Here is a 24,167-nt window from a genome sequence, read left to right on the forward strand (position 1 = left end):
TGAGTGAATTGATGAAGGTGAGTCATTAGGATGGATCAAGTTGTATGAGTTTATGATGATGAGTCCTTTGGTTGCATCAGCAACCTCTTCCAGTGCGAAGGATGAGTCTACATGAGCTATGGTGGTTGCGAACTCAAGGTTGGCTAAGTAAGCTAGTTTTTGTCTTCTTGAGGGTGAATCTTTGTTGTGCTTGGATCGATGAATACCATTAGCGACTTGCTGACTGGAGTGATGACAAGTTGCTTTAGAAAGGTAACTCCTATTGAGGAGAAATATTCAAAATGCTATATGAATCTCTAGAATTTCATTGGGGTTTATCTTCTCCAATTGTTTTGTGGAGTTGAGTCGAGTCTCTTTGTTGTCACATACATCTGGTTGAGGGTGATCATTCTTGGTGGGGTCTTTGCAATTTAATAAACCATTTTATATGACAAAGAATATTTTAAAAAAAGTTTAGAAATACAATTTAAACATTTACAATTCTCTCCCTATGATAGTTTCTTTGCCCAATTCTCTAAATTTTTTAGATTATTTCAAAAATTTAAATAAAAATCAAATGAAGTTGAGAGAATAAATATAATAAATAAGATCTTCTTTTTTTAATTAGATAGTTAAAAATTATTATAAATAAGATCTTCTTCTACTATGACTAAATTTTCAATTTCTAGGCCAAAAAATTATTGAGAATTCCAACATGTTGGAGTAGATGATGAGTTCTAAGTACAATTTGTTCAACCGATATTTATATTAGGGGTGTAAATGATTTAGAGTCGAGCTCAAGTCACCCATGGCAATTAATCGAGTTTGAGCTTGAACTGTAGATTTATTAGTTTGAGTTGGCTCACGAGTCGGCTCTTTTATTATGAATGTAAGCAATTATTATAATAAAATGATAAAAATAATGAGAAATTATAAGAACAATAATAAATAATTACTTAATATAAGAAATTGGGTAATAATTTTTAATAACTTATATTTAAAATCCTATAAACGAGCCGGCTTAGGAGCTTACGAGTCTAGTCGGGGCTAGCTCAACCTTGGCTTGTTAGCTCTAGTTGGGCTCACGAGCCATTTATCTAGCCGAGCACGAGCCAACTCACGAGTCGGATTGAATTTATCGAGCCAACTCATGAATCAGATTGACTTACTTACACCCCTAAGTATTTAATCTATGCTTTATTTGAGACACTTTTTAGCCAATATTATTTTTGTTGTTTCCAAAAAAAAATTGTGCTGGAAAACTGTTTTGCTATAGAAAACAATGAGAAAATTGTCCTAAACAAAATCCTAAAGTCAACCGAGGGTAATTTTTTAGATTTTTTTTTAAAATTTTAAAGAGAAGCTCCTCAACTAGCATGTGTGACTTCTTTTTGAGTTAGATGAGCTTAAATGGGCACCATGTGTATTTTCATTTATGACATAAAAATATATAATTAATAAATTAAATATGCAATTGAAATTTATCTTATTTTTATTTTTGATTGATGTTTTCTGTTTCAAATATTATTTTATAATAAATTTTATTAGCCCGTCGCCTTTATATAATATGTAAAGACTAAAAAAGAAATTGATCAACTTTGGGGGTGTAGCTCATATGGTAGAGCGCTCGCTTCGCATGCGAGAGGCACGGGGTTCGATTCCCCGCACCTCCATTAATTTTACAGCTGTGGTTGGATTTTAAGTTTTTAATGAAATTTATCAATTTAATAAACCATAGTTCTTCAAAAGTTCAAAGACTCATATTTTTAGTAAAATATTAACTTAAATAAAATCCCATCTACACCGAAGTTTTTCAAAGTTTTTCTTTCAAAGTTATTCAAATATTTTTTATTAGGACATTTAGTTCAATAAAGATAAATTTATTCATTCTAATATATATATATAAATATATATATATATATATGCGTAGATAAATATAACAAAATAAGAGGAATAATAAATAAAAGATACTTAAGCGATTTTATGTTATTTCTATACATTTATTGTATTATAATTAGAACATTGTGTTATGGTTAGAGTTAAATATTTATTAGGTGAAATTAAAGAGTGCAATAAATGAATATTTGAAAGAGCTCCAAAAAATATCAATATTTAATACACCTATATTTAAAGATTAATGTCCTTTGTCCTTTCCCTATGAGAGGTCTAATGATGCATTAAATGTTATAGAGTATATAACTTCAAAATGTATCTATATTTAATGAATAATATCATTTTCTTATGAGCAGCCTAATAATAGATTAGGAGAAATTATTCTGTGAGGATACCGAACAGTCTTAAGATCAATCATAACAAGCCACGTCATCCGGTACTGATCAGCGGTATCAGGCAAAAAAGTGATGTGGCACGTTCTGATTGATCTTCGGACGCTGTCCGATGTCCGCACATAATAATTTTTCATAGATTAGAGTGGATAAAATGTCAAGATTTTCTTCCTTGAATGTGGTGAGTTAATTTATGTAATATAATATATATGTGGTTCATTTTCTATGTGTAACATCTTTCTTTAATTAAGACATTTAGAACACTTCTATGTATTAGCTGTTATTAAATGTTGTTTATAATTATCTTGAGAGGATTTTGAACATTTTTTTTTTATTATTTTTTTTATTTTGAACATCTCTATGCATTTAGGATTCTTTTGAGAGCATTTAGGATTCTCTTGAGAGGATTTTTGTAAATAAGATTTTAAATATTTTTTTTTTTGGGAGAATTTGTTCAAGAAGTTGAAATATGAGTGGATTTTGATGGCTATAATTTTCTCTTATTTTGAAACTTTATAAATTAAATATAATTTCAAAATGTGATCCTTATTTGTCCTCCTTAATTTTTAAAGTTCCTTTATATTTTTTTTGCCTCTATTACTGAATCTTCTATAAATTGACATCCTTAATGTCTTCTCCTCTTCATATATTTAATAAGATAGATTATAGGAAGCCATGGCTAGAAGAGATTGAAGGTGCTCATAAAACTATATGGTTCATTGCCAATTCTACTTTGATGATTATCATTGCTAATGTCCAACAAAAATGACTAAGAGATGGTTGTACTTAAGCTTGTACTTCTAGAAGCTAAAAGTTTTGATGGATCAGAAGTAATATTTTGAAATTCTTGTTCTAATTTTTAAAAGAAAAAAAAAATTTAAGTCTTTTAATATCCATTTTGAAGAGTATCTATTTAGGAGATTATTTTATGAAGATCATTAATCACTACAAGAAAAGCGTTATTTTTCGGCCGCTAGTTCTGCCAAAAAATAAATGAAATCCGTCGGTAATTTATATTTCATGCGGAATTTTTTTCGACTGTGTGAAATCCGTAAAAAAATAGTAGCCTTAGGTTTGATTTGAGACATCTTTCTTACTGCTTTTTAAAGTATATTTTTTGTACAAAAATTTTTATTCTAAAAATATTTTACAAAAAAAAATTGCTTGAAAAATTTGTAAGAAATGTCTTTTAAAGTAGCTTTTTAGGGCAAATTTTTTTTTGAATAAAAAAAAGAAAAAGAAAAAGTTATCCCAACAAACAAAATCATAGCATTACTCCAATGAACCAACCGGATTCAAATCATTTTTTTCAGGCCACGCTAATAAGAATAGTGACCCACCATTGTCTTTTGATTTTTTTAATGAAGAGTTGGCATACAGCATAAGAACAGCTGTCATGCATTCTCAATACTAAGTGAAATTATTACGTGCGGTTGTCGGATGTCGTTTGGAGGCGAATCACGATTCATTATATCACCATTTTGCTGTATACCAGTGCTGTATACCGTTATGTACCAGTTGACATGCGCATCCTGATTCGCCTCCAAACGATCTGATCACTGCACGTAATAATTTCTCCAATATTGAAGACCCCTTCCATGTAAGGCAGGCTGTGGACTACTTAACATTAATATCAAATTTATTGATATTTTAAATTAGTTCCATGAAGGAAACAAAAGTCTTCATAGTACACAATAAATTAAAAAAATTCATTGATATTTTAATATTTATTTTTTTATTAGAAAAAAAAAGTCTACCAGCTTTACTTTGATCCTATAATCCCCTTAGTCATCGTTGCTAAAAGTTATTTGAAACCACAATTTTGATTATGATACTGATAGTGCTGAATTATTGGTCTAAGTCAACCAAGCAGCGTTTAGTATAAAAATAAATTTTTTTCTTGTATGAAATGGTCAAAATAGAGCATAATTTGAAAAAAAAAAATTTGTTTTTTCAGTTTTTCTAACACAAGTTATATATTACATTTTTATATGTAAATAAAAATATGGTATAAAATAGTATTTTATATTTACACTTCCTCTGATATTTTGTAAGCATGCAAAACATAAAAAAAAGACTTTATTCAAGTAATTGAATGAGAATAATTACTCCGAACAAATAAATACTTTTTTATATAAAAGACTTTCATTAATAAAAGAGAATACGAAACAAAATATAATTACAAATCTATAAGCAAAAATTAAAGAAGGCAACCTCAAAGTGAGAAGGTGCCAAATCATAAAGGCTGCAAAGAGTAAAGAAGAGCAAGAAAAATAGCCGGATTCAAGAATATTGAGGCATTGTGCAACCACCGGCAAGCCGAGCAAGGAGCAAGGACCATCCATTGGAGGCATCAAGCCACGAACCAAGCAGAGGAAAACCAACAATTAACAAATAAAGTCTCCCAAATAACAAAGAGGAATGACCACCATGATTGCCAGTAAGCGAAACCAACAATGTAGTGCACAAAAGCCTCATCATTATCTGGAACACTAAAAAAGACACATAATCGAAGGACACAAGTACACAACAACTAGAAGTGACAAACCTCACAACAGCCACCAACCCAACAAAATTAAAACCGATTACGCAAACCACATCCAACAGGAAAAGAACAAAAAAAAAAAAAAGGAAAAAAAAAAAAAAAAAAAAAAAAACAAGAACAGACGAACGAAAACCATTACTCCTTTTTAGATTTTCTTTTGCGCCGCTTGCCACCCCCAATGTGAAAACCTGTATCAACAAAGCGATCTACATTAAGACTATACAAAGCCTGAAATTTATTATCCTGCCCATCGAAGTGTTCCACAACTCCCCCACAAGGCAAGGAAAAGGACTCATCAAGCCAATCTGATTGCACCTCACAAGAATCTTTCACATTTAGCACTAACTGAGCTTTCAAATTATCGTTTAAAATAATATTAATCAAGACATAAATAATAGGAACACTAATATGTGAGTCAGGCATTTCCAATGAAGTCATAGGAGATTCAACATATTCAACAGAAGCTACAATTAAGGCACTAGATGAATCATTTAACATCATCATGTTGACATCATAAAACCCCTTGATTGCTAAATTCAGGTTGTCTACTTGTCTTGATTTAAGAAAAAAAATAAACTCCTTCAAAACCTTCATACCAACATCAAAAGCAACATGAAGGGAATCAGAAGCTAATATTGCTAGGAAATTTTTCTTAATCTCAACATTAATATCCTCGTCAGGTTCTTGAATGGAAAACTCCTCCAAAGTAGAGCCATCATGCAAAACTGAATTATTGATGGCAGGAGAAATTATATCAAGGCCAACCAACATAGAATTACCAATATCACCATTTACCAAAGAAAAGCCAATAATAGGAAAAACAACAGGAACATCAGAAGGCAACGTGCCAGTTTGTGATAGAGGATCTACAAGACCCGCAAGCCCATCAACACCTTGAGGAGGAATTAAAGGTAAATGTGAAGGTTCTACCTAAGACATATTTCCATTTATCACATTGTCAACAACATGCATAGCAACAAAAGGAATCAATAAAGGATCATCAACCACGGTTCCATGGGACAGAGAGGCCCCCTAATCATTCACTTGAGTGGACATTTGTTGAGTACCAGTCCCATTTCCATAGCAACATGCTTAGCCATATTCAAGAGAGCCCTATCTAAGTGAGGGTGCAAAATGCGACAGGTATTTTTACAATGACTCAGAGATTTACAATGATCAAAGAAAGGAGTAAAATCCTCCATAATAACTTCTTGAATATAACCAATATTATCAGGAAAAATACAAACCAACTCAAGGTAAGATTTGGAGATGTCTAATTCGATAAGGACCCGGGCAACCGAAGGTTGTAATCCAACCACAATAGCATTATCAATTTTTAATGTATGCCCAAATAAAGAGCCTAAACTGTGAAGAATGCGATGAGAAAAGAGATGTGGGAGAAGGTTAGGGAAGGACACCCAAATTGAAATAATCAGAGACTCAACATAAATATCAAATAAAGGGGACCACTTAAACAAGTTCATGAAATAATTAGAGACAAAGTAAGAACGATGTGGGAACACTCTACTATAATCCAAGTCATTCACCATCTCGATTAAAACAAGTTTTGGATCCAAGACAGTCACAGAACAATCTGTTGACACGACCCGAAACACGACCCGAACCCGACCCAGAAAAATTTGGGTTCAGGTTAACCCGAACCCGAAACAGGTCGGGTTTGGGTTCAACATATCAACCCGTTTTAAAAATCGGGTCGAGTTCAGGTTGACCAAGCAACCCGAAAATGACCCGAAAGTGACACGAAAACTCATTTTTGACCCAAAAAATCCGAGATTGTCTCGTTTTTGACCCGATTTTTGACCAGAAACCTAGCAATTTTGGGTCAAACCCGGGTCATTCGTGTCGGGTCTGGTTGACCCGGACCCGAATCGAGTTGGGTTTCAGGTCCGAAAACCTATCCCATTTTTAAAAATGGGTCGGGTTCGGGTGACCCGAATAGTGCCGGGTCAGTTCTTGGTTCAACCCGAACCCGACCCGTTGACCCGAATTGACACCCATAAAGTTTACTAACCAAGGAAACTTGAAGGGTTGAGCAAGAGCCAATACTTGAGCTTCAAAAATCCATAATGATGGAAGGTCATGGTGCGTCATTAGTTTAAGGTTGGGAAACCCAGATGAAGAAGAAGCCCCAGACAAAGCTTCAAGAAAGGAATGGGAAGATGGCTTGCCATTAAGGAACCCATGATCAGACTGCCGAATAACAACCATCTAAGCAAAATCGACTGGAGGAGGCCCAAACAACCAAGAAAACCCAAATAAAAGATAAGATGAGGGACCAAGAGAAGACAAACCAGAGCGATGATGCCATGAATAGTCCAATGAGCCGAGGAGGGCGAGTAGGCTGCTAGGGCATAACCCTAGAAGAGCGCCTCGATGAGAAAGCGGGAGCTAAAAAAAAGAAGATCAATGCTATAACTGTACAATAAAATACTACGATAATAACCATCCATTTTTTAGGGTTTGTAGTTGGAGCATATTGATTGGAAATAAAATTAATAAACCTAATGAGTTGGGTTTGAAGGCTTATCCTGCAAACAAATAAAAAAGTATCAACTTCTAATAATTGTAAATTCAGCCACACAACTAGGGTTGTAAACGAGCCAACTCGAGTTATATCACATTGGGCTTGAGCTTGATTAATTAATCGAGTTTTAGCTCAAGCTCATGCTACATTTTACGTGTTCGGGTTGACTCACAAGCCAACTGGTTTATAACGAAAGTTAGAAAATGATTATGATTCAAGCAACTATTTTACTTATATTATATAAAGAACAAGAAATTAAAAGATAAAGTATAATGAATCACTTCATATAAGAAAATGAGATATTTTTTTAAATATCTTCAATAGCTTTACACTTAAACTCATGAATTATAATGTATTTTAAATATATTTTATATTTATTTTTCTTTAAACTAGTCTTCTCGAGCACTAACGAGCTGAGATGATATTTTTACAATGACTCAGAGATTTACAATGATCAAAGAAAGGAGTAAAATCCTCCATAATAACTTCTTGAATATAACCAATATTATCAGGAAAAATACAAACCAACTCAAGGTAAGATTTGGAGATGTCTAATTCGATAAGGACCCGGGCAACCGAAGGTTGTAATCCAACCACAATAGCATTATCAATTTTTAATGTATGCCCAAATAAAGAGCCTAAACTGTGAAGAATGCGATGAGAAAAGAGATGTGGGAGAAGGTTAGGGAAGGACACCCAAATTGAAATAATCAGAGACTCAACATAAATATCAAATAAAGGGGACCACAAACAAGTTCATGAAATAATTAGAGACAAAGTAAGAACGATGTGGGAACACCCTACTATAATCCAAGTCATTCACCATCTCGATTAAAACAAGTTTTGGATCCAAGACAGTCACAGAACAATATGTTGACACGACCCAAAACACGACCCGAACCCGACCCAAAAAAATATGGGTTCAGGTCAACCCGAATCCGAAACGGGTCGGGTTTGGGTTCAACAAATCAACTTGTTTTAAAAATCGGGTTGGGTTTGGGTTGACCCAACAACCTGAAATTGATCCGAAAGTGACACGAAAACTCATTTTGACCCAAAAATCCGAGATTGACCTGTTTTTTACCCGATTTTTGATCAGAAAACTAGCAATTTTGGGTCAAACCCGGGTCATTCGTGTCGGGTTGGATTGACCCAGACTCGAATCAGGTCGGGTTCGGGTCCGGAAACCTGACCCATTTTTAAAAATGGGTCAGGTTCGGGTTGACCCGAATTAATAGTGCCGGGTTAGTTCTTGGTTCGACCCGAACCTGACCCGTTGACCCAAATTGACACCCCTAAAATTTACTAACCAAGGAAAACTTGATGAAGGGTTGAGCAAGTGCCAATACTTCAGCTTAAAAAATCCATAATGATGGAAGGTCATGGTGCGTCATTAATTTAAGGTCAAGAAACTCAGATGAAGAAGAAGCCCCAGACAAAGCTTCAAGAAAGGAACGGGAAGATGGCTTGCCATTAAGGAACCCACGATCAGACCGCCGAATAACAACCATCTAAGCAAAATCGATTGGAGGAGGCCCAAACAACCAAGAAAACCCAAATAAAAGATAAGATGAGGGACCAGGAGAAGACAAACCAGAGCGATGATGCCATGAATAGTCCAATGAGCCGAGGAGGGCGAGTAGGCTGCTAGGGCATAAACCTAGAAGATCGACTCGATGAGAAAGCGGGAGCTAACAAAAAAAAAAGATCAATACTATACTATAACTGTACAATAAAATACACTACAGGAAAAACACGTGTTATTACCGCCGGTAACAAATCCGTCAGTAAAATGCCGGAAAAGCCGTCGAAAAATCAACAAAAAATTTGTCGGAAATATCTCATAGACATCCGTCGGAAATGCGCCGGAAACGCCGCCGAAAATCAGTCCGCCGGAAAGCTGCCTGAAAATCCGCCGGTAATAGACAGTTTTCCTGTAGTGATACTACGATAATAACCATCCATTTTTTAGGGTTTGTAGTTGGAGCATATTGATTGGAAATAAAATTAATAAACCTAATGAGTTGGGTTTGAAGGCTTATCCTGCAAACAAATAAAAAAGTATCAACTTCTAATAATTGTAAATCCAGCCACACAACTAGGGTTGGAAACGAGCCAACCCGAGTTATAACACACTGGGCTTGAGCTTGATTAATTAATCGAGTTTTATCTCAAGCACATGCTACATTTTATGTGTTCGGGCTGACTCACAAGCCAACTGGTTTATAACAAAAGTTAGAAAATGATTATGATTCAAGTAACTATTTTACTAATTATATTATATAAAGAACAAGAAATTAAAAGATAAAATATAATGAATCACTTCATATAAGAAAATGAGATATTTTTTTAAATATCTTCAATAGTTTTAATCTTCAATAGTTTTACACTTAAACTCATGAATTATAATGTATTTTAAGTATATTTTATATTTATTTTTCTTTAAACTAGTCTTCTCGAGCACTAACGAGCTGAGATGAGGCTAGCTCAAACTTGACTCGTTAGCTAAACTTATCCATCTCAACTTAACTTACTAATAAGCTTGATTCACTTCCCCTCCTACAAATAACATTAAAAAAAAAATCACATTGTGGTAACTTTCATTATTCCTAGTACACTAATTCTTAAGGTAAAAGCCTGGTTAAATAATGATGTTGGCATGCCACAAGTTGTCATATTAATTGGCTAATTAATGGCTTCAACGTCGACTTGTTTCAGATTTGAAATAATTGTACTGTGGGACACGGAAATATTAATTGGTGATGAAAGGAGCTCCACGACTCCCCTTATTAAAATATGCTAATCATATCAGCTTTCATTTTATCGTACGCAAATCTTTACAAATCACGCATATTTTCTTTCATTTTCTTTATCAGCATTGAAAATGAAATTGTGCTTTTCTTTCTATATTAAAAAATAAGACGAAGTTGGGGATCTCCATCAAAGATTTATTGTAGTTGTAGCATTTTATTTGAAGAGATTATTATCTGCGGATGTCGGAGGTGTCCTAAGGTCAATTCGGACGCTCCACGTCACCCAATACATTATTTAGATAATGTTGCTCGTCCTGAATTTGTCTCCGGACGCATCCGGCGTCCGCACTTAACCAATTTTCCATTATTTGAACCAATAGATACTAACAACCGCCATTTAAATCAATTGAATGTGGTGCTGATATTTAAATTTTGGATTGGAGTCATATATTCTTAAGAAAAAATGTCTTTGTATTTTTTTTTTTCAAATTTACTTATACTTAATTATTTTGGTCTTATAAAATTAAGTTGGTTGATATAAGATTATTTATAAGCTTGGTAATTTAAAGGCTTGGTCTTCTTTTTATAGTCCAATAAATTAATTTAATTATTCTCGATGCATAATATAATCTTATTTAATGTTTAGTATTATAAATATAATCGAAAGTTTTAATTGGTTGGTGCAGCTTTATCTTAGTGATTGTTAAGTATCACACAATATAACATAAAATTATTATGTTAGGAGACTCTTTTATGAATGTTAAACATAATCTCTCTCCCCTCTCTCTCTCTATATATAAACATAAAATAAGAAAATTAAAGGCTAGAAAAACTTATAAACAAGAAGAAAATTATCTTTGAAGTGAAGATAAGATAAAATAAGAAGAAAAGTCACCACAGTGAAGTTAATTGGAAGCTCATTGAGGAAGAAAAAATCATTTATTTTGTACAAAAATGAGTGAAATTGTGAAAGAAAATTTTACATGAAAAAAAAAAGATAAATTGAAAGAGTAAGGATTTAACATGGGGACCTAATTGAGAGGTTTTCAGCCATATCAAAAGGAGATTAGTTCACTAAAAATTTTGAAATGGAAAGAAAATGAGAGAAAGATGTTCGGTTTGATCGAGAATCTAATCATGATAATGGCCGATTTTAATCATATTCATTCAGTGGTAATAAATAAAATTTCAATGAATTTTTCTTTAGAAACTAATAATTGTCGCTATTTACATATTTTTTCTATAGTGATTGATAATCATACTTTAAATATAATTTTACTATATTGTATTTTTATCTTAAAAAGGATTGTGTTGTATTTCTCTTTGAAGCACTTCATTCCTAAGTGTGGGCCACCCCACAACTACTACTCAAGAACCTCTCTTGTGGTCCAATAGAGGGTTCAACATTGATCTCTTTTTGTGAATTTGAAAGCTGTTAGGTAGCTTGTTGAGCATCATAATCAAAGTCGGTAGCTATCCATGTGCTGAATGTTAAATAATTTAATTATAGGCTTCGTTTGAGACTGCTTTCTTATTGCTTTTTAAAGTTGATTTTAATATCAAAATTAAAAATTTTATACTAAAAAGCTTCTTTAAGAAGCGTTAAGAAAACAATCCCAAAAGAAACCATAGTGAGCATATATAATAGCCATCATAGGGAGATCTGGTATCATTGCAGTGACCATTTCTATAATGAATAAAATCACATAAAAATTTATTAAGTAGTTAAGAGTATTTTTTCTATATTTCAATATTCTAATATTTTATTATTTTGATCTTCATATGAAATGTATATGATCTTTGTTCATTTGTTGATGGATATAATTAATTAAAATCCTTCAATAACAAAAATTTAAACGAGTAAGTGCTAGCAATGTGTCCAATGTCCGGACCTATCTAACTTGGGCTAATCCTTTGATAAATGGAGGCTACTAAAGATAATATTTGTAATATTAAATTAATTTTGACAAAAGGAATCATAGTCATGAATTCATAAGTGCTTGTCGTGATGCATCAAACTTAAGGAAAAAAAAAAAAAAAGTTATTATATGAAGGTTTGTTATCTCTTGAATTTTAGGAGTATTTAAAGATGAATGTTTTATTAAAAGGTTGATTATATGAGGTTCAATAGTGCAAGAAAATTTAACTAGAGTTATTACTTTTATTTGAAGTACGCTTGAACATAATTAACTCAAATTAATATTCACAAATATATATATATATATATATATATATATATCTTTATTTACACATGTATTTGTTAATTTTTTACAATTTAAGTATATAATATAAAAACATATTTCTTTTTCATAAGTACATGCATACTTGTATTATACATTACAAAATAAATGTTATAATAATGAGGGCATATCAATGTGAACTTAAGCTATTGGATTACTCCTAATGGTTGAAAAATTTTTGGGAGGTTAGATGGGGCATCCTATCAACAACTAGCAAATGGTGGGCCACTTCCTAGTTGCTCCATGAGCACATCATAGCCGAGTTTAAAATAACTTTAATGTTGTTTCCTTTTGGAAATGAAAGAGAATAAAGTCATTTACTTTGCTCACTTAGGGTATTTATAGCTAGGTGCACAAATGAACTTTAGTACTTTCATGACGCATTTGAGAAATGGAAGAGTCATATAAAATTTGAGATCCATGCTAGATCGAAATGCATATTGATTGAGAGCATTTTTGTTGTATAATCGTTTAATTAAAGGGTAAAAAACCATGCAGTGTCGCATTTAAGATCTATTGTATGATAGAAGTCAAGTTAGCAAAGAGAAATATTAATCATCTTACAATTAAATGTTATCTCACAAATAATTATATGAGCTAAATTGAGCGAGCAAATGTCACATTCTCATGTTGTCATAAAACTTGAAAAAAAAAAAGAAAGGACCTATCCTATATAAAATAACTTCCATAAATAGTACCATCAATAAAAGGTGCATAATAGAAAAGAATCAGTAGACATCTAGAGCAAGTGGAGATGGGCTCACATGCAGGCCAAAGGCAGAGCACAGATGCGCATTAGGGAGTGCGGCAGGACTGCGTGAGGCGCAAGCATGAAAGAGCGAGGCGTGCGACAAAGCTCAAAGCATGTGAGGGAGGGGACGTGCACAAGTAGAGACGTGCGCGATGGAGGCGTACTCAGGCAGATCGATGGTTGCGGTCAGGGTCAAAGCTCGTGGGGCAGAGCAAACGGGCAGAACATGGAGAATGGCTCGTGTGTTTGCGATTACACAAGTTGAGATCACATAGAGTGTGAGTTGGGTGCATAGGGTGCATGGTGTTAATTGTGTGGAACGCAGTGCGGCGTGGACATACTATAAAGAGGTGGAGCTTAGCGGGCATAAGCAAGAATGTGTAGGGAAGACCATGGAAGTACAAGTAAGTGCAAGGCTGCAGTCTGGGGCTCAGGTGAAGTTCTTGCAATCATATTCGAATGGTGAACAGAGTTCTTGACCATTTTGATGCAAAATTTTGAAATTAACAAATTTACCAGTGAAAATGACTTTGGATTATGGAGAACAAAATGAAGGCCCTCCTCGTTCATCAAGGAACTTCTAAGGTAATTTTAAGGGAACATTTTGCTGCCATAACTGATAAGGCAAGGACAAGGAAAACACAGCTAAAGGCTCACAGTGCAATCATGTTATCGCTAAGTGATGAAGTTCTAAGAGAAGTAGCTGAAGATCAGGTTATGCATAGAAGTCTGTGAGAAACTAGAGTCTCTGTACCTGAAAAGATCATTGGCCATCCAGCTATATCTAAAGAAAGCTCTATACACATTGCATATGGATAAGGTAAAGATTTGAAAACAATAAATTAATAAAATTAACAAACTCATTCTTGATCTTAAGAATGTAGATGTAAGGATTGAGGAAGAAGATCAAGGTATTATCCTCGTAAGTTCTTTGTTGAAATCATAAAAAAATTTAGTGGACACATTACTATATGGAAAGCTAATGTTGACCATGATCGAGGTGAAGCTAGTCTTTGTATCCAAACAATTACAGTGTAGAAATGAGGACAAAGATGAAAACGTTGACAACATTCTGAAATAAAGGGGAAGATGTGAGTCCAACAAGAGATGCTTACATTGCGCGCCATAAGGGCAATTCAAAACAAATTGTTTGAATTTGCTAAAGCAAAAGAAAGTTAGGCCCAAGGACGACACCAACATAGTTAAGGCAGCATATGAAAACATAGATGTTTTGTAAATCTAGGACCAAGGTGGATCGAGTTTGTTGTGATTAGTCCAAGATTTACTATATTGTACTTTCTTTAGTTAGTTTTCTTTGTAGCATTTTATGATAAATTGGTTAGTTACCATTTGTGTCTATATATAGACACCAATATCTTGTAATAAGGTAACATATTAAGTCATCAAAATATATAAAATTATAATTCCGATTTCAGCTATCTCACTCATTCTCTCTCTCTCTCAAGAATTTCAAGAGTAAAAGCTCCTTCCTCACAAAGCAGATCCTTCATTTCTTGTAATATACTCTTAATTTATCTTCTTACAACATTAAGATGATAAAGCTTCATTAGAATCACAAATATTCAAGCACGAGCAATCTAAGTTATGATTTCACTATAAAAAATTAAGATTTTATGGCGTGGTATAGATTAGCCAAAGTTCAAATAAATTTTATGGCATTTATAATTTGATAACATAATTTTTTTTGGACATTCACTTTTAATAATTTTTAAAAAATTAATATTAAATGGTACGAAACTTTTAATCTATTTTTACAATGTAATATTAAGTATTAATACTATTTAGCATAATTATCTTATATTTAAAAAGTATTCGTACTAAAATTATAAATTATAATAATAAGACAAAAAAATCATTATTTTATTTCTAAGGCCAGAGACAGCCCGCCCAATAATTTTCTTTTTGGAAATCCCGCCCAATAATTAGATCAGGCCTCCAATAGCGTCGAGCCGTCGACAAATCAGAGCACGGGACTCACGTGAAGCTCCTCCTCGACTTTTATTGAGTGAGACAAAAGCGGGCCCACCTTGCACACAACAGTCTAGCGTCATGGTGAGTCACATACTGACGTCAACATGTCCTCATCCCACTGGACCATCGCCATCCAAATCGGTCTTCATAGATACTTAGTGCTTATGCGGACGGCGCGCACTTCACACCTAATAATTTTTCTTTCGTAGGATAGAAGAAATATTCGTTTACTCTAAGGAATAGCCGACTAGGCAGTGGTTGATGGGCCTCAATGCCTGGGGATGTTTGATTGTAAGTAAAATTATAAGAAAAAATTAAGAATTTTATTTTTTTTTATATTTAATTTGAAGTAAATCTAATATAAAATATTTATATAAAAGATGTAGGATATATTATATATACTTAGAAATTATATCATTTTCATAAGAATTTTAAATGAAGGAAAATTCTTAGTGTGCAACCTATCTTTTCATAAACCTAAGATCATCCAATTATGAGGTTATTAAAGTATTAAAATGCTAAATAATTGATCTATGATCAAAAGATTTGATATAATGCATCTAATGAAGTGATTCAAAATTTTGGTTATGTTTGCTAAAATCGTCTGATCTAAAAAAAACTAAAAACAAACCCCCAATTTTCATATAAAAAGGACTTAGATTTGAGTTTGGAGAGATCTGAAGAACTTTATAACTTTACTTAATGTTCAATGACAACGATCATTGTCATCACCATCGCCAAACTACAATTTTTTTGTCGTCATCACTCAACTGCCATCATCTAACAGTCATCTTTCAACTTTTATCTTCTGACCACAATCACCCGATTATTATAATCCATTCAACATCATTTGATTGTCTTCATCTAGCACATCATTATCACCTAACTAACATCATCCAATAGATGCATCCCCAACATTCTCCCATATGTTTATAGTGATATAAACTCGTAGTACATATTTTGTAATAACGACTTCTCCAATTGAGAGAAAGAACAAACTCTCGCAACATCTTTGCACATTGGATCATTTCATTCGGGTCATTCCACATGATTTTTTTTCCTTTATGAAATTTTCTATAAAAATCTTGGTGTCTCCTACTTTCGTTTTCTCATGTGTACGTGTATTGGATCTTCTTAAAAGCTAAGATGTTAACATTCTATATCTATCATCACAAATTTTCTGTCAATCTATCATATCTCAAAAACAAATCTAAATTTTTTTAAGATCATCTTATTCAAAATTATAGTTAGATTGGCCGCACTGCATGATGCTGCAAACTCAAATTAACTTATTTACCTGTTGAGGTAGTTCTCTCACTATGACTTCGTTTTGGACAATTTTTTTGTTACTTCTTAAATCAACTTTCTAGTATAAAAATTTTATTTTTTACTAAAAAGATGTTTTAAAAAGCAACAAAAAAATTTGAGACAAAAATATTTGAATTCCTCAATTTTATTCTGAAAAAGGTGAAGTTTTTAGGTTGTCATATATGTACGGTACTTCACCAATGAAAGCATGATAGCTACACAATATGAATCCCTTTTTTCATCTTCTTCTCTCGTCCACAAACCTCCTTTCCAATCGTTAGCTTTTTACCAAACCAAAAAGAAAGAAAAAACAAAGTCTACACCATATCTCATATAGTCATTAAGTCATATATATAACAGTACCATCTCATCTCCCCCTTTTTATCTCCTCCTCTACTTCTCCTCAAAGTAATTAGCCTCAGGCCCTCAGCTCGATCTCCCCATCGAAATGGATCAGAAGCCAAACACTCACCACAACAGATTCCCAAAGAAATCAGACGCCAAACCCAGCAAGAAGCAGAAGCCACTAAAAGTGGTTTACATCTCCAACCCCATTAGAGTCACCACCAGCGCCGACGGTTTCCGCGGCGTCGTCCAGGAGCTCACCGGCCGGGACTCAGATATCGCCGACATCCTCGCCCGCCAGCCTCTCATCGACCATCCGGTACTGGAGCCCTGCGATGCCTTGATACCCGCACGCCAGCTGCCTCCGGAGCTCGGCGAGGGGGATAATAACTCCTTCAAGCTGATGCCTGAGAGAATTGCAGGAACGGAGGAATACTTCGCTGGCCTTCTCCCACTGTCTTTGCTCTTTGACATGGAGTGAGACAGATTGTTTGGTGGTATGAGCTCAGTAGTTTCTGGTTTTGCTATATTCTAATCGAGAGGATTTACATGTATATCATTAAATTCACATGAACACATAATTTTTTATATTTGTGTATGTTACTCTATAGTTTCTAAATGATGAAAAATATATTTTCTTATATATTTTTTTATTTCTTTTAACCATTAGGGTATAATGATTTGTATATATGTAGATTTCATGCATGGGAGTTAGTAGTGATATTTTCAATAATATATAGTATGAGTATTGATAATTAGTATGTTGTATTCAAGTTGTTCAGTGTTTGGAAGAAAAAATATATGAAATGAAATGAGCTTTTACTTAAACTTTGTTTAGTAATATTACACTGTTCAAAATTCATCTTATAAATCTTCAGATCCTGGCATAGAAACTGCAGATAGATCCCTCTGAAAACTTCTTAATTTAATTAGAAGAAATAAATTAGAAGCTAGCCAGATCTGGCGTTATGTGAATGTTTTCTCTTTGTGATACTTTTTCTGATAATTAATTTCTTCTGTAGATGATCTTAGTTGATTTTTATCTTGCGCATTAAATAATTAAGTTTACCAACTTAGTTTTATTAAGTGAATATAAATAATCGCTGGAGTTGGGAAAGAGGATGAGTTCATGAAGCAGCAACTGTAGTACTTTTTTTCTTGGAAGGAGAACTGTAGTACTTTGCAACAGTTCATGAGAAGAATAGTTCTTGCGAACAATTAAAGCCTTCTGGTGGTGATAAGATGATGGGTACGGCTTTGTCTCTTGATTTTGTAGCCATCTTCTGATACTCTTCCAGACTATTAATGATTAAAATATGAAAAATAAACTATAATCTTTCTAAATATTTCAATAAAGTTTCAAAATCTGAATGGAAATATTCTTTAAATTTTTTCATTAAATTAACATATCACTCTTTGTTTCTCACGTTTTTCTACAGAATACATAAGCAATAGTAAGCTTAATAGTGGCTTTTCTGCTGTTCTTATGGAATTAATACAATAAATTTTGAATCTGAATAACCAATTACTAATTAGGCCTTCTATAAGTGAGTTCATATAATCCTTGGTTTCTTACAAGCATAAGCCGTCTATGATCAACTTAATATCCCTATTGATCTATTATGAAATATTTCTATTTATACGATATAGCTAGGATTATTTATGGATTAGTTTCATTATGAGGTGTTTCTTCATTCAATTTTTGTTGATATTGTAACTTCTATCGATAATTGAAATAGTAATTCTATTTTCTATGGAAGTATAAGCAAAATTTATGGGTGTATTCATCCTAAATTCTTTTCTATTCATAACATGTTTTCCAAAACACCCCCACTAATCACAAAATTCTCTAAAAAAATTGGCATTAGCAGTTTCTCTTATGCTTGCTTTGACTATGATTTGGACAATAAAACACAAACCTTTTTCACTTGTTTGGATAAGCAATGAAGCAACCTGTAATTGCCTTAGGATAAATTTCTTTGCATATAAATTGTATTTTGTTGCTTCCCTTAGACATCCTTGAATATGGGATGTCTTCAACTAGATTTTCTTCATGTTCATAGTTCAAAATGAGTCTTTAATTAGGAACATTATTTAAAAAGTGCTTAGATATTTTAATACATAGCTCCACAAAAAATTATGGACATTTACTCATTATCATTTATCTTATCATATCCATTATATTCTATATTACATTTCTACATTATCATTTTGTTAGAGTGCTCCAAACTTAATACAATTTGCACTAATGATTTAATTTTTTTAAGAATTGGGTAAACAGGAGCTAATATTATCCGAACTTATTATATTTTTCATAATACTATAAAAAATAGATCATCCCGGTTAGGGGATAACCCGGTCGACCTAGCATGCAACTCACACCAATTTACACGGGCCAACACTTAAGGCTTTCACGAAGCGCCGAGGGGATTCGAACTTGGTACCTGGCCTTTGGCCAGCCAGTTCTCCACCACCAGGCCACCCCGCGGTGGGTATATATATATATATATATATATATATTTCATAATACTCAATATACCTTATATGGTCTAGTTATTTTAGTTGTCTTTAATAGCATTTACTATTTGAAATTATTCATGCCATAAATAAACAGTCATAACATGAAAGACGATAATATATTTTTCATCATTAAACGTAAGGGTGTCAAATGACCCACAAATATCAATGTGTATGATCTTTAAGAGTTGGAATTCCATGTGACTACTGTTTTATTAGCATGCTTGTTTTGCTTACCCTTAATACAATAAACAGGTCTGGCAATGTCTACAAAGTCTTAGTTTGATAAATTTTCATTTTATCTAAGATTCTAAGCCATCGACAAAAATATCTGGCAAGAAATTCTTAGGAGGAAGAAGATTTCTTCATGGATGAGAGAGAGGAAGGGAAGGGTGAGTGAGTCTGAGAACGAATCGATTTTAGGCGAAAACAAAACTAAAGCTTTATTTAATTTTTCCACCTTTACAGAAAACTCAATCTCTACTTATAATACAAAGAAACATGTAGGATAAAAAAAAAAAGGATGAATAGAAGGAACCAAATAGCTAAAATTGGACCAAATCCTGACAATCTTCACCTCGATCCAATTTTATTATGTATATATCAAAGAAAAGCCTTCATCTCAATAGTTTAAACAGATCATTAACAAAAACAGAAAGCCCTTGCTTTGCATTGCCTCAGCCATGGTAGTACACAATCATTCGAGGATCAAGATCTGAAGCCATAGATCATCTCAGTCAATGTGTAGCCTAGCCGCGACCTGGCCTCCCTAGCTTGCTCGTGGCTTGACCTAAATTAACCTGCGAGCAAGCGCAAGGTTTATATAGTGGCTACTCTATTTCTTTAATTTTTTTCTCCTTATGTACAGGCCTTTTTTGGGGGTATTTAAGTCAATTAATGCAAACTCACACACATCACATACGCAAGACTCAAACTCAAGAACTCTTGGCTGATAGCTAAAGCTCTCAACCAACAGACTAAAATGAGCTGCATTCCTGACAATTTCATTTAAATTTCTATTATCATTCGTCATATTATAATTTATTTGAAAATATTCATATTAAAAATGAAGTGAATTTAGAATAAACCGCACAATGAAATAGTACTCATCTACCATCATTCTCAAGGTCTTAAGTTTAGCTGCAATATTAGTCATATCAAAAACCTTCTCTTCCTGCAGACTCCTCTACCCATTAAAATTCATGGTTGTGAGTTCAACCAGAAGAGTACCAGCAGGCAGCAAGAGGCTCATCAGCATATCTAATACCTAATCCCTTCTTCCACAAGCTGTATATGTGAAATCTTCAGTACTTTATATTTATGGAAAAATATAAGTGCTAATCCATTATTGTGTTCCCAAGCTTTAAGGTGTAAATTTTCTTCATAAATGCTTGAATTGGTAATATCAGCAAACTTATCTTCCAATTGAACTAAAACTTCGTTTGTGACAGTTTTTTACTGCTTCTTAAAGTAGTTTTCTAATACTAAAATTAATTTTTTTTACTAAAAACTAAAAAGTTATTTTAAGAAGCAATAAATAAGCCATCCCAAAAAAAGCCTAAATCAAGACCCATGAAGCCCAAGTGGAACTTAACATTCTCACACGACCAATGTTGCACCGATACACCTATTTATGAAGGCGTGCTGTATTCGATACACCTATACACGGATACGTCTCTGATACGCCAACGATACGTGTTGGATACGCCAAAGCAGTATCAAATTAAAATACTATTTAATTTTAAAAAGACAAGTGTATCTGATACGCCACCGATACGTGTCAGATAGACGTGTGTCCGTTGAAAAACAAAAAGAAATCCGAAAAAAAAGATGCGTCGTATTTACTTCCGCAGCTCCGAGCAAGGTTCTCTCATTTCCGAGATGGATTTGCGTCTCTTGATGATATGAGAATATTAGAAATTACTAATCTTTTACTTGATGAGCTTGAATTGGAAGCTATGATATTTATTGAAGATGATATAGAAGTTCAAAGACAAACCACTGAAGAAGCTAATCACATCATTCCATTTTTTTTAATTTAAACCCACGAAGGGGCCTACGAGTTAATTTCCAAAAAAGCGGTTACAAGGTCTTTAGAAGAAACCTCCAGTCACTAATGCTCGAACGAGCTACAATATAAAAAAAAACAAAACCTACGAACCAGTGGTACCTTTTTCTAAAAATACAAAATATATCTAAATTAGAACTAGGGCTGAGAGTATACCGCACCCAAAAAAGGAAGCTCAAGTAGTTCAGCACAAACTTCCTGTAAAAAATAAAAGCAAAGAAAGACAGCATATAATCTTACAAAATAGAAGGAAAAGAACTTACCTTGGATCTAGTATAGTGAGAAGAAATCCTGCAAAAAACTTTCGAGAAAGGATACAATATACCAACAACCTCCTCGAGAGAAACCCAGAAAAACAACTCCTACAACCAAATCCTAAACAATTTCCCACGAGATAAACCTGAGAAACTTAGTAACCAAAGTAACAATTTCAGTCCAGTTAATATATCCATTCAGACAATTCATGTAGAGAAAGGGACCAAACTGCAGCATCCACAGCATAGAAGTAACCCAAAAAATACTAATTAAGTGCAAAAAGACAGCCAAAAACTTTTCAAAAACATCCCACACCCGAAACCTGCAAATCCGAGCAACAACAAATGCCCATAAAAAGATCCACCAGAACAGCGTTGCACCATAATAAGAACAAAGCAGAGTAATAGGAAATGCACCTCAATGAAACCTGATATAAGGAATACCGAGTTTATCCAGATTCACCAAACCCTTTAAATGCTGAGGCAAACTATCTTTCTCATATTCCACCTCAGTATTCAAATTACCACCAAATTTTGCTAACCAATCAGCACAAGCATTTCCTTCCCTCATGATATGCTTCAAAGAGCAGTTAATCCCAGACAAGGCCATACGGATATTTTTAAGCAGGTAAAAGAACTGAGGATGTAACAAGTTGGTGTTCTCAACAAATTGAATTAATCACATCATTCCATCTATTGAATAGTTAAAGCTTCATGTGCTAGACAATTTATGCTTATGCTTTTGTTATTTTACTAGACATTTAATACTTACTTATAATTTGATATTATAATTAAGCTACAAGGCTATCAAATGATATTGTTGTCATTTTTTTTTTGTAATTTCAAATATTATGCTTTGATTGATTTCTTAATTTTTATGTATGATTTATATATTATAATGCCATGTCTGCGTCGTACCCATATCCTGTATTTTTAAGAATTGACGTGTCCCGTATCCGTATCGTGTCGTATCCGTATCGTGTCGTATCCGTGTCGCCGTATCCGTATCGGTGCAACATAGCACAAGACTCAATAAAACTTAACCCATCGAACAAAGTAACAAAAACATCAAAGGAATTGCTGCAAAATAACAAAGGATTATAAATAAGCTATCATTGTTTCAAATTCAAATTAAAAAAGTACATAATAATCTACCTTTAGGTGGATATTATTTTATAAAATCATAATTAAATACCAAATTAATTAACTTTACAAGGTTTGACAACGCTTGGTTGGAGCTGTCCCAACTCAGACATGGAAGAATTCAGCTGAGGATAGTTTGAACGAAGATCAACTAATTGGAACATACGATTTTACACGGTAATATATATATAATTCTTGCTTTGCTGTTTTATGAGACTTTTTTTTCCTAAGATAATAGTCAAAATATTAGTAATAATTACGTTTTATATGATAAATAATTAAACCTTTACAAAATAACAAAATCCCACCCCCAATGTGAATCTTTCAAACAGTAGTTTAGTTATCTCAGTCCATAAGGATGCTTCAGCATTTTACTGTTTTTTGAAACAGATTTTCAGTAAAAAATTTTAATTTTTGCATTAAAAAGTTGTATTAACAAGCCGTCTTAAACGAAGTTTTAGATTTTATTTGAAATAACTTTTTTTCTACTTTCTAAAATAACATTTCAGTACAAATTTTTTTAATATAAATTAGTAATATAATTCTTGCTTTGCTTTTTAGACTGTATTCATAATTTTATTTGATCTTTTTTTTTTCTTCTAAAAAAATTTATAAAAAAGCCTATGTTCTACAATAATTAAATTTTTTTTTTCTCAATAATAACTTTACAAAATAATAAACAAAATCATCCCAAAAGAAACCTTAGTTAAAATTTATGACTTTGAAAGATTAGAAGAATTTAATGGATAAAGATTTAGGCTTCGTTTGATTTTTTGGTACTTTTATAAAAGACAGTTTTAAGAAACATTGATTCAGATAATGGAGTTTTCTAACGGAGAAACACATATAAAAAACGTTCTCAAAATAAAAGAAAAATGAAACAAAAGGAGTTATTAGAAGCTTGATTTGACGAACCAAATAGTAAAAAAGAAATGAATTTGTCATTTTAAAACGGATTAAGCATCAAAAACTTCCAATCAAATGAAACTTTGTTTAGGACAGCTTTCTAACTACTTTCTAAAGTAGCTTCTTTCGTATCTATCACACTGACAAAAGGAGTGGGCTAGGGTTTTTGCTCTGGTTCCCTTCCACCGCCACTGTTGCCTCCTTTTGGGCTTCCCATTGGGGAGGGCCTCTCCAGATGGAGGCTTCTCCACAAGATTTTCCTCCCCTTTCTCACTCCTCCCTATTAGGCCTCCCTCCTCTACCGCAAAATACCACTTATGCTGATAATCTATCAGCCCCGGCTTCCCTCACGCCTGAATTTCCTATGTCCTTCGTTTTGCCCAGCCAGAAGCTCCCCTTCTCCGCTGGTGATCTCTCTAAAGGTTCGTTGATATGGACGCTTTCCCTTATGGGTTATTCGATTGGCTAACGAACCTATTATGAAAGTTTGTTTTCGGCTATGAAAAAACTCTGGAATCTAAAAGGTTCGATTTCCC

The 24,167-nt window shown here is 33.2% G+C and overlaps 1 protein-coding gene and 1 non-coding gene across 2 annotated transcripts; both read left to right on the forward strand.

Moving 5' to 3' along the window:
* The first annotated feature begins 1,579 nt into the window (after positions 1-1,579).
* On the forward strand, positions 1,580-1,652 carry TRNAA-CGC. The gene has a single exon. It is a non-coding gene; the product is annotated as a tRNA-Ala (tRNA).
* Positions 1,653-16,774: 15,122 nt separating this feature from the next.
* LOC110103767 (sigma factor binding protein 1, chloroplastic-like) lies at positions 16,775-17,384 on the forward strand. Its single transcript, XM_020832593.2, has one exon. The coding sequence runs from the start codon at positions 16,847-16,849 to the stop codon at positions 17,222-17,224; it is 378 nt and encodes a 125-aa protein (XP_020688252.1). The 5' UTR covers positions 16,775-16,846; the 3' UTR covers positions 17,225-17,384.
* Positions 17,385-24,167: the final 6,783 nt, after the last annotated feature.

The sequence above is a fragment of the Dendrobium catenatum genome, unplaced genomic scaffold, assembly GCF_001605985.2.
Source record: "Dendrobium catenatum unplaced genomic scaffold, ASM160598v2 fragScaff_scaffold_716, whole genome shotgun sequence".
NCBI classification, from domain to species: Eukaryota; Viridiplantae; Streptophyta; class Magnoliopsida; order Asparagales; family Orchidaceae; genus Dendrobium; species Dendrobium catenatum.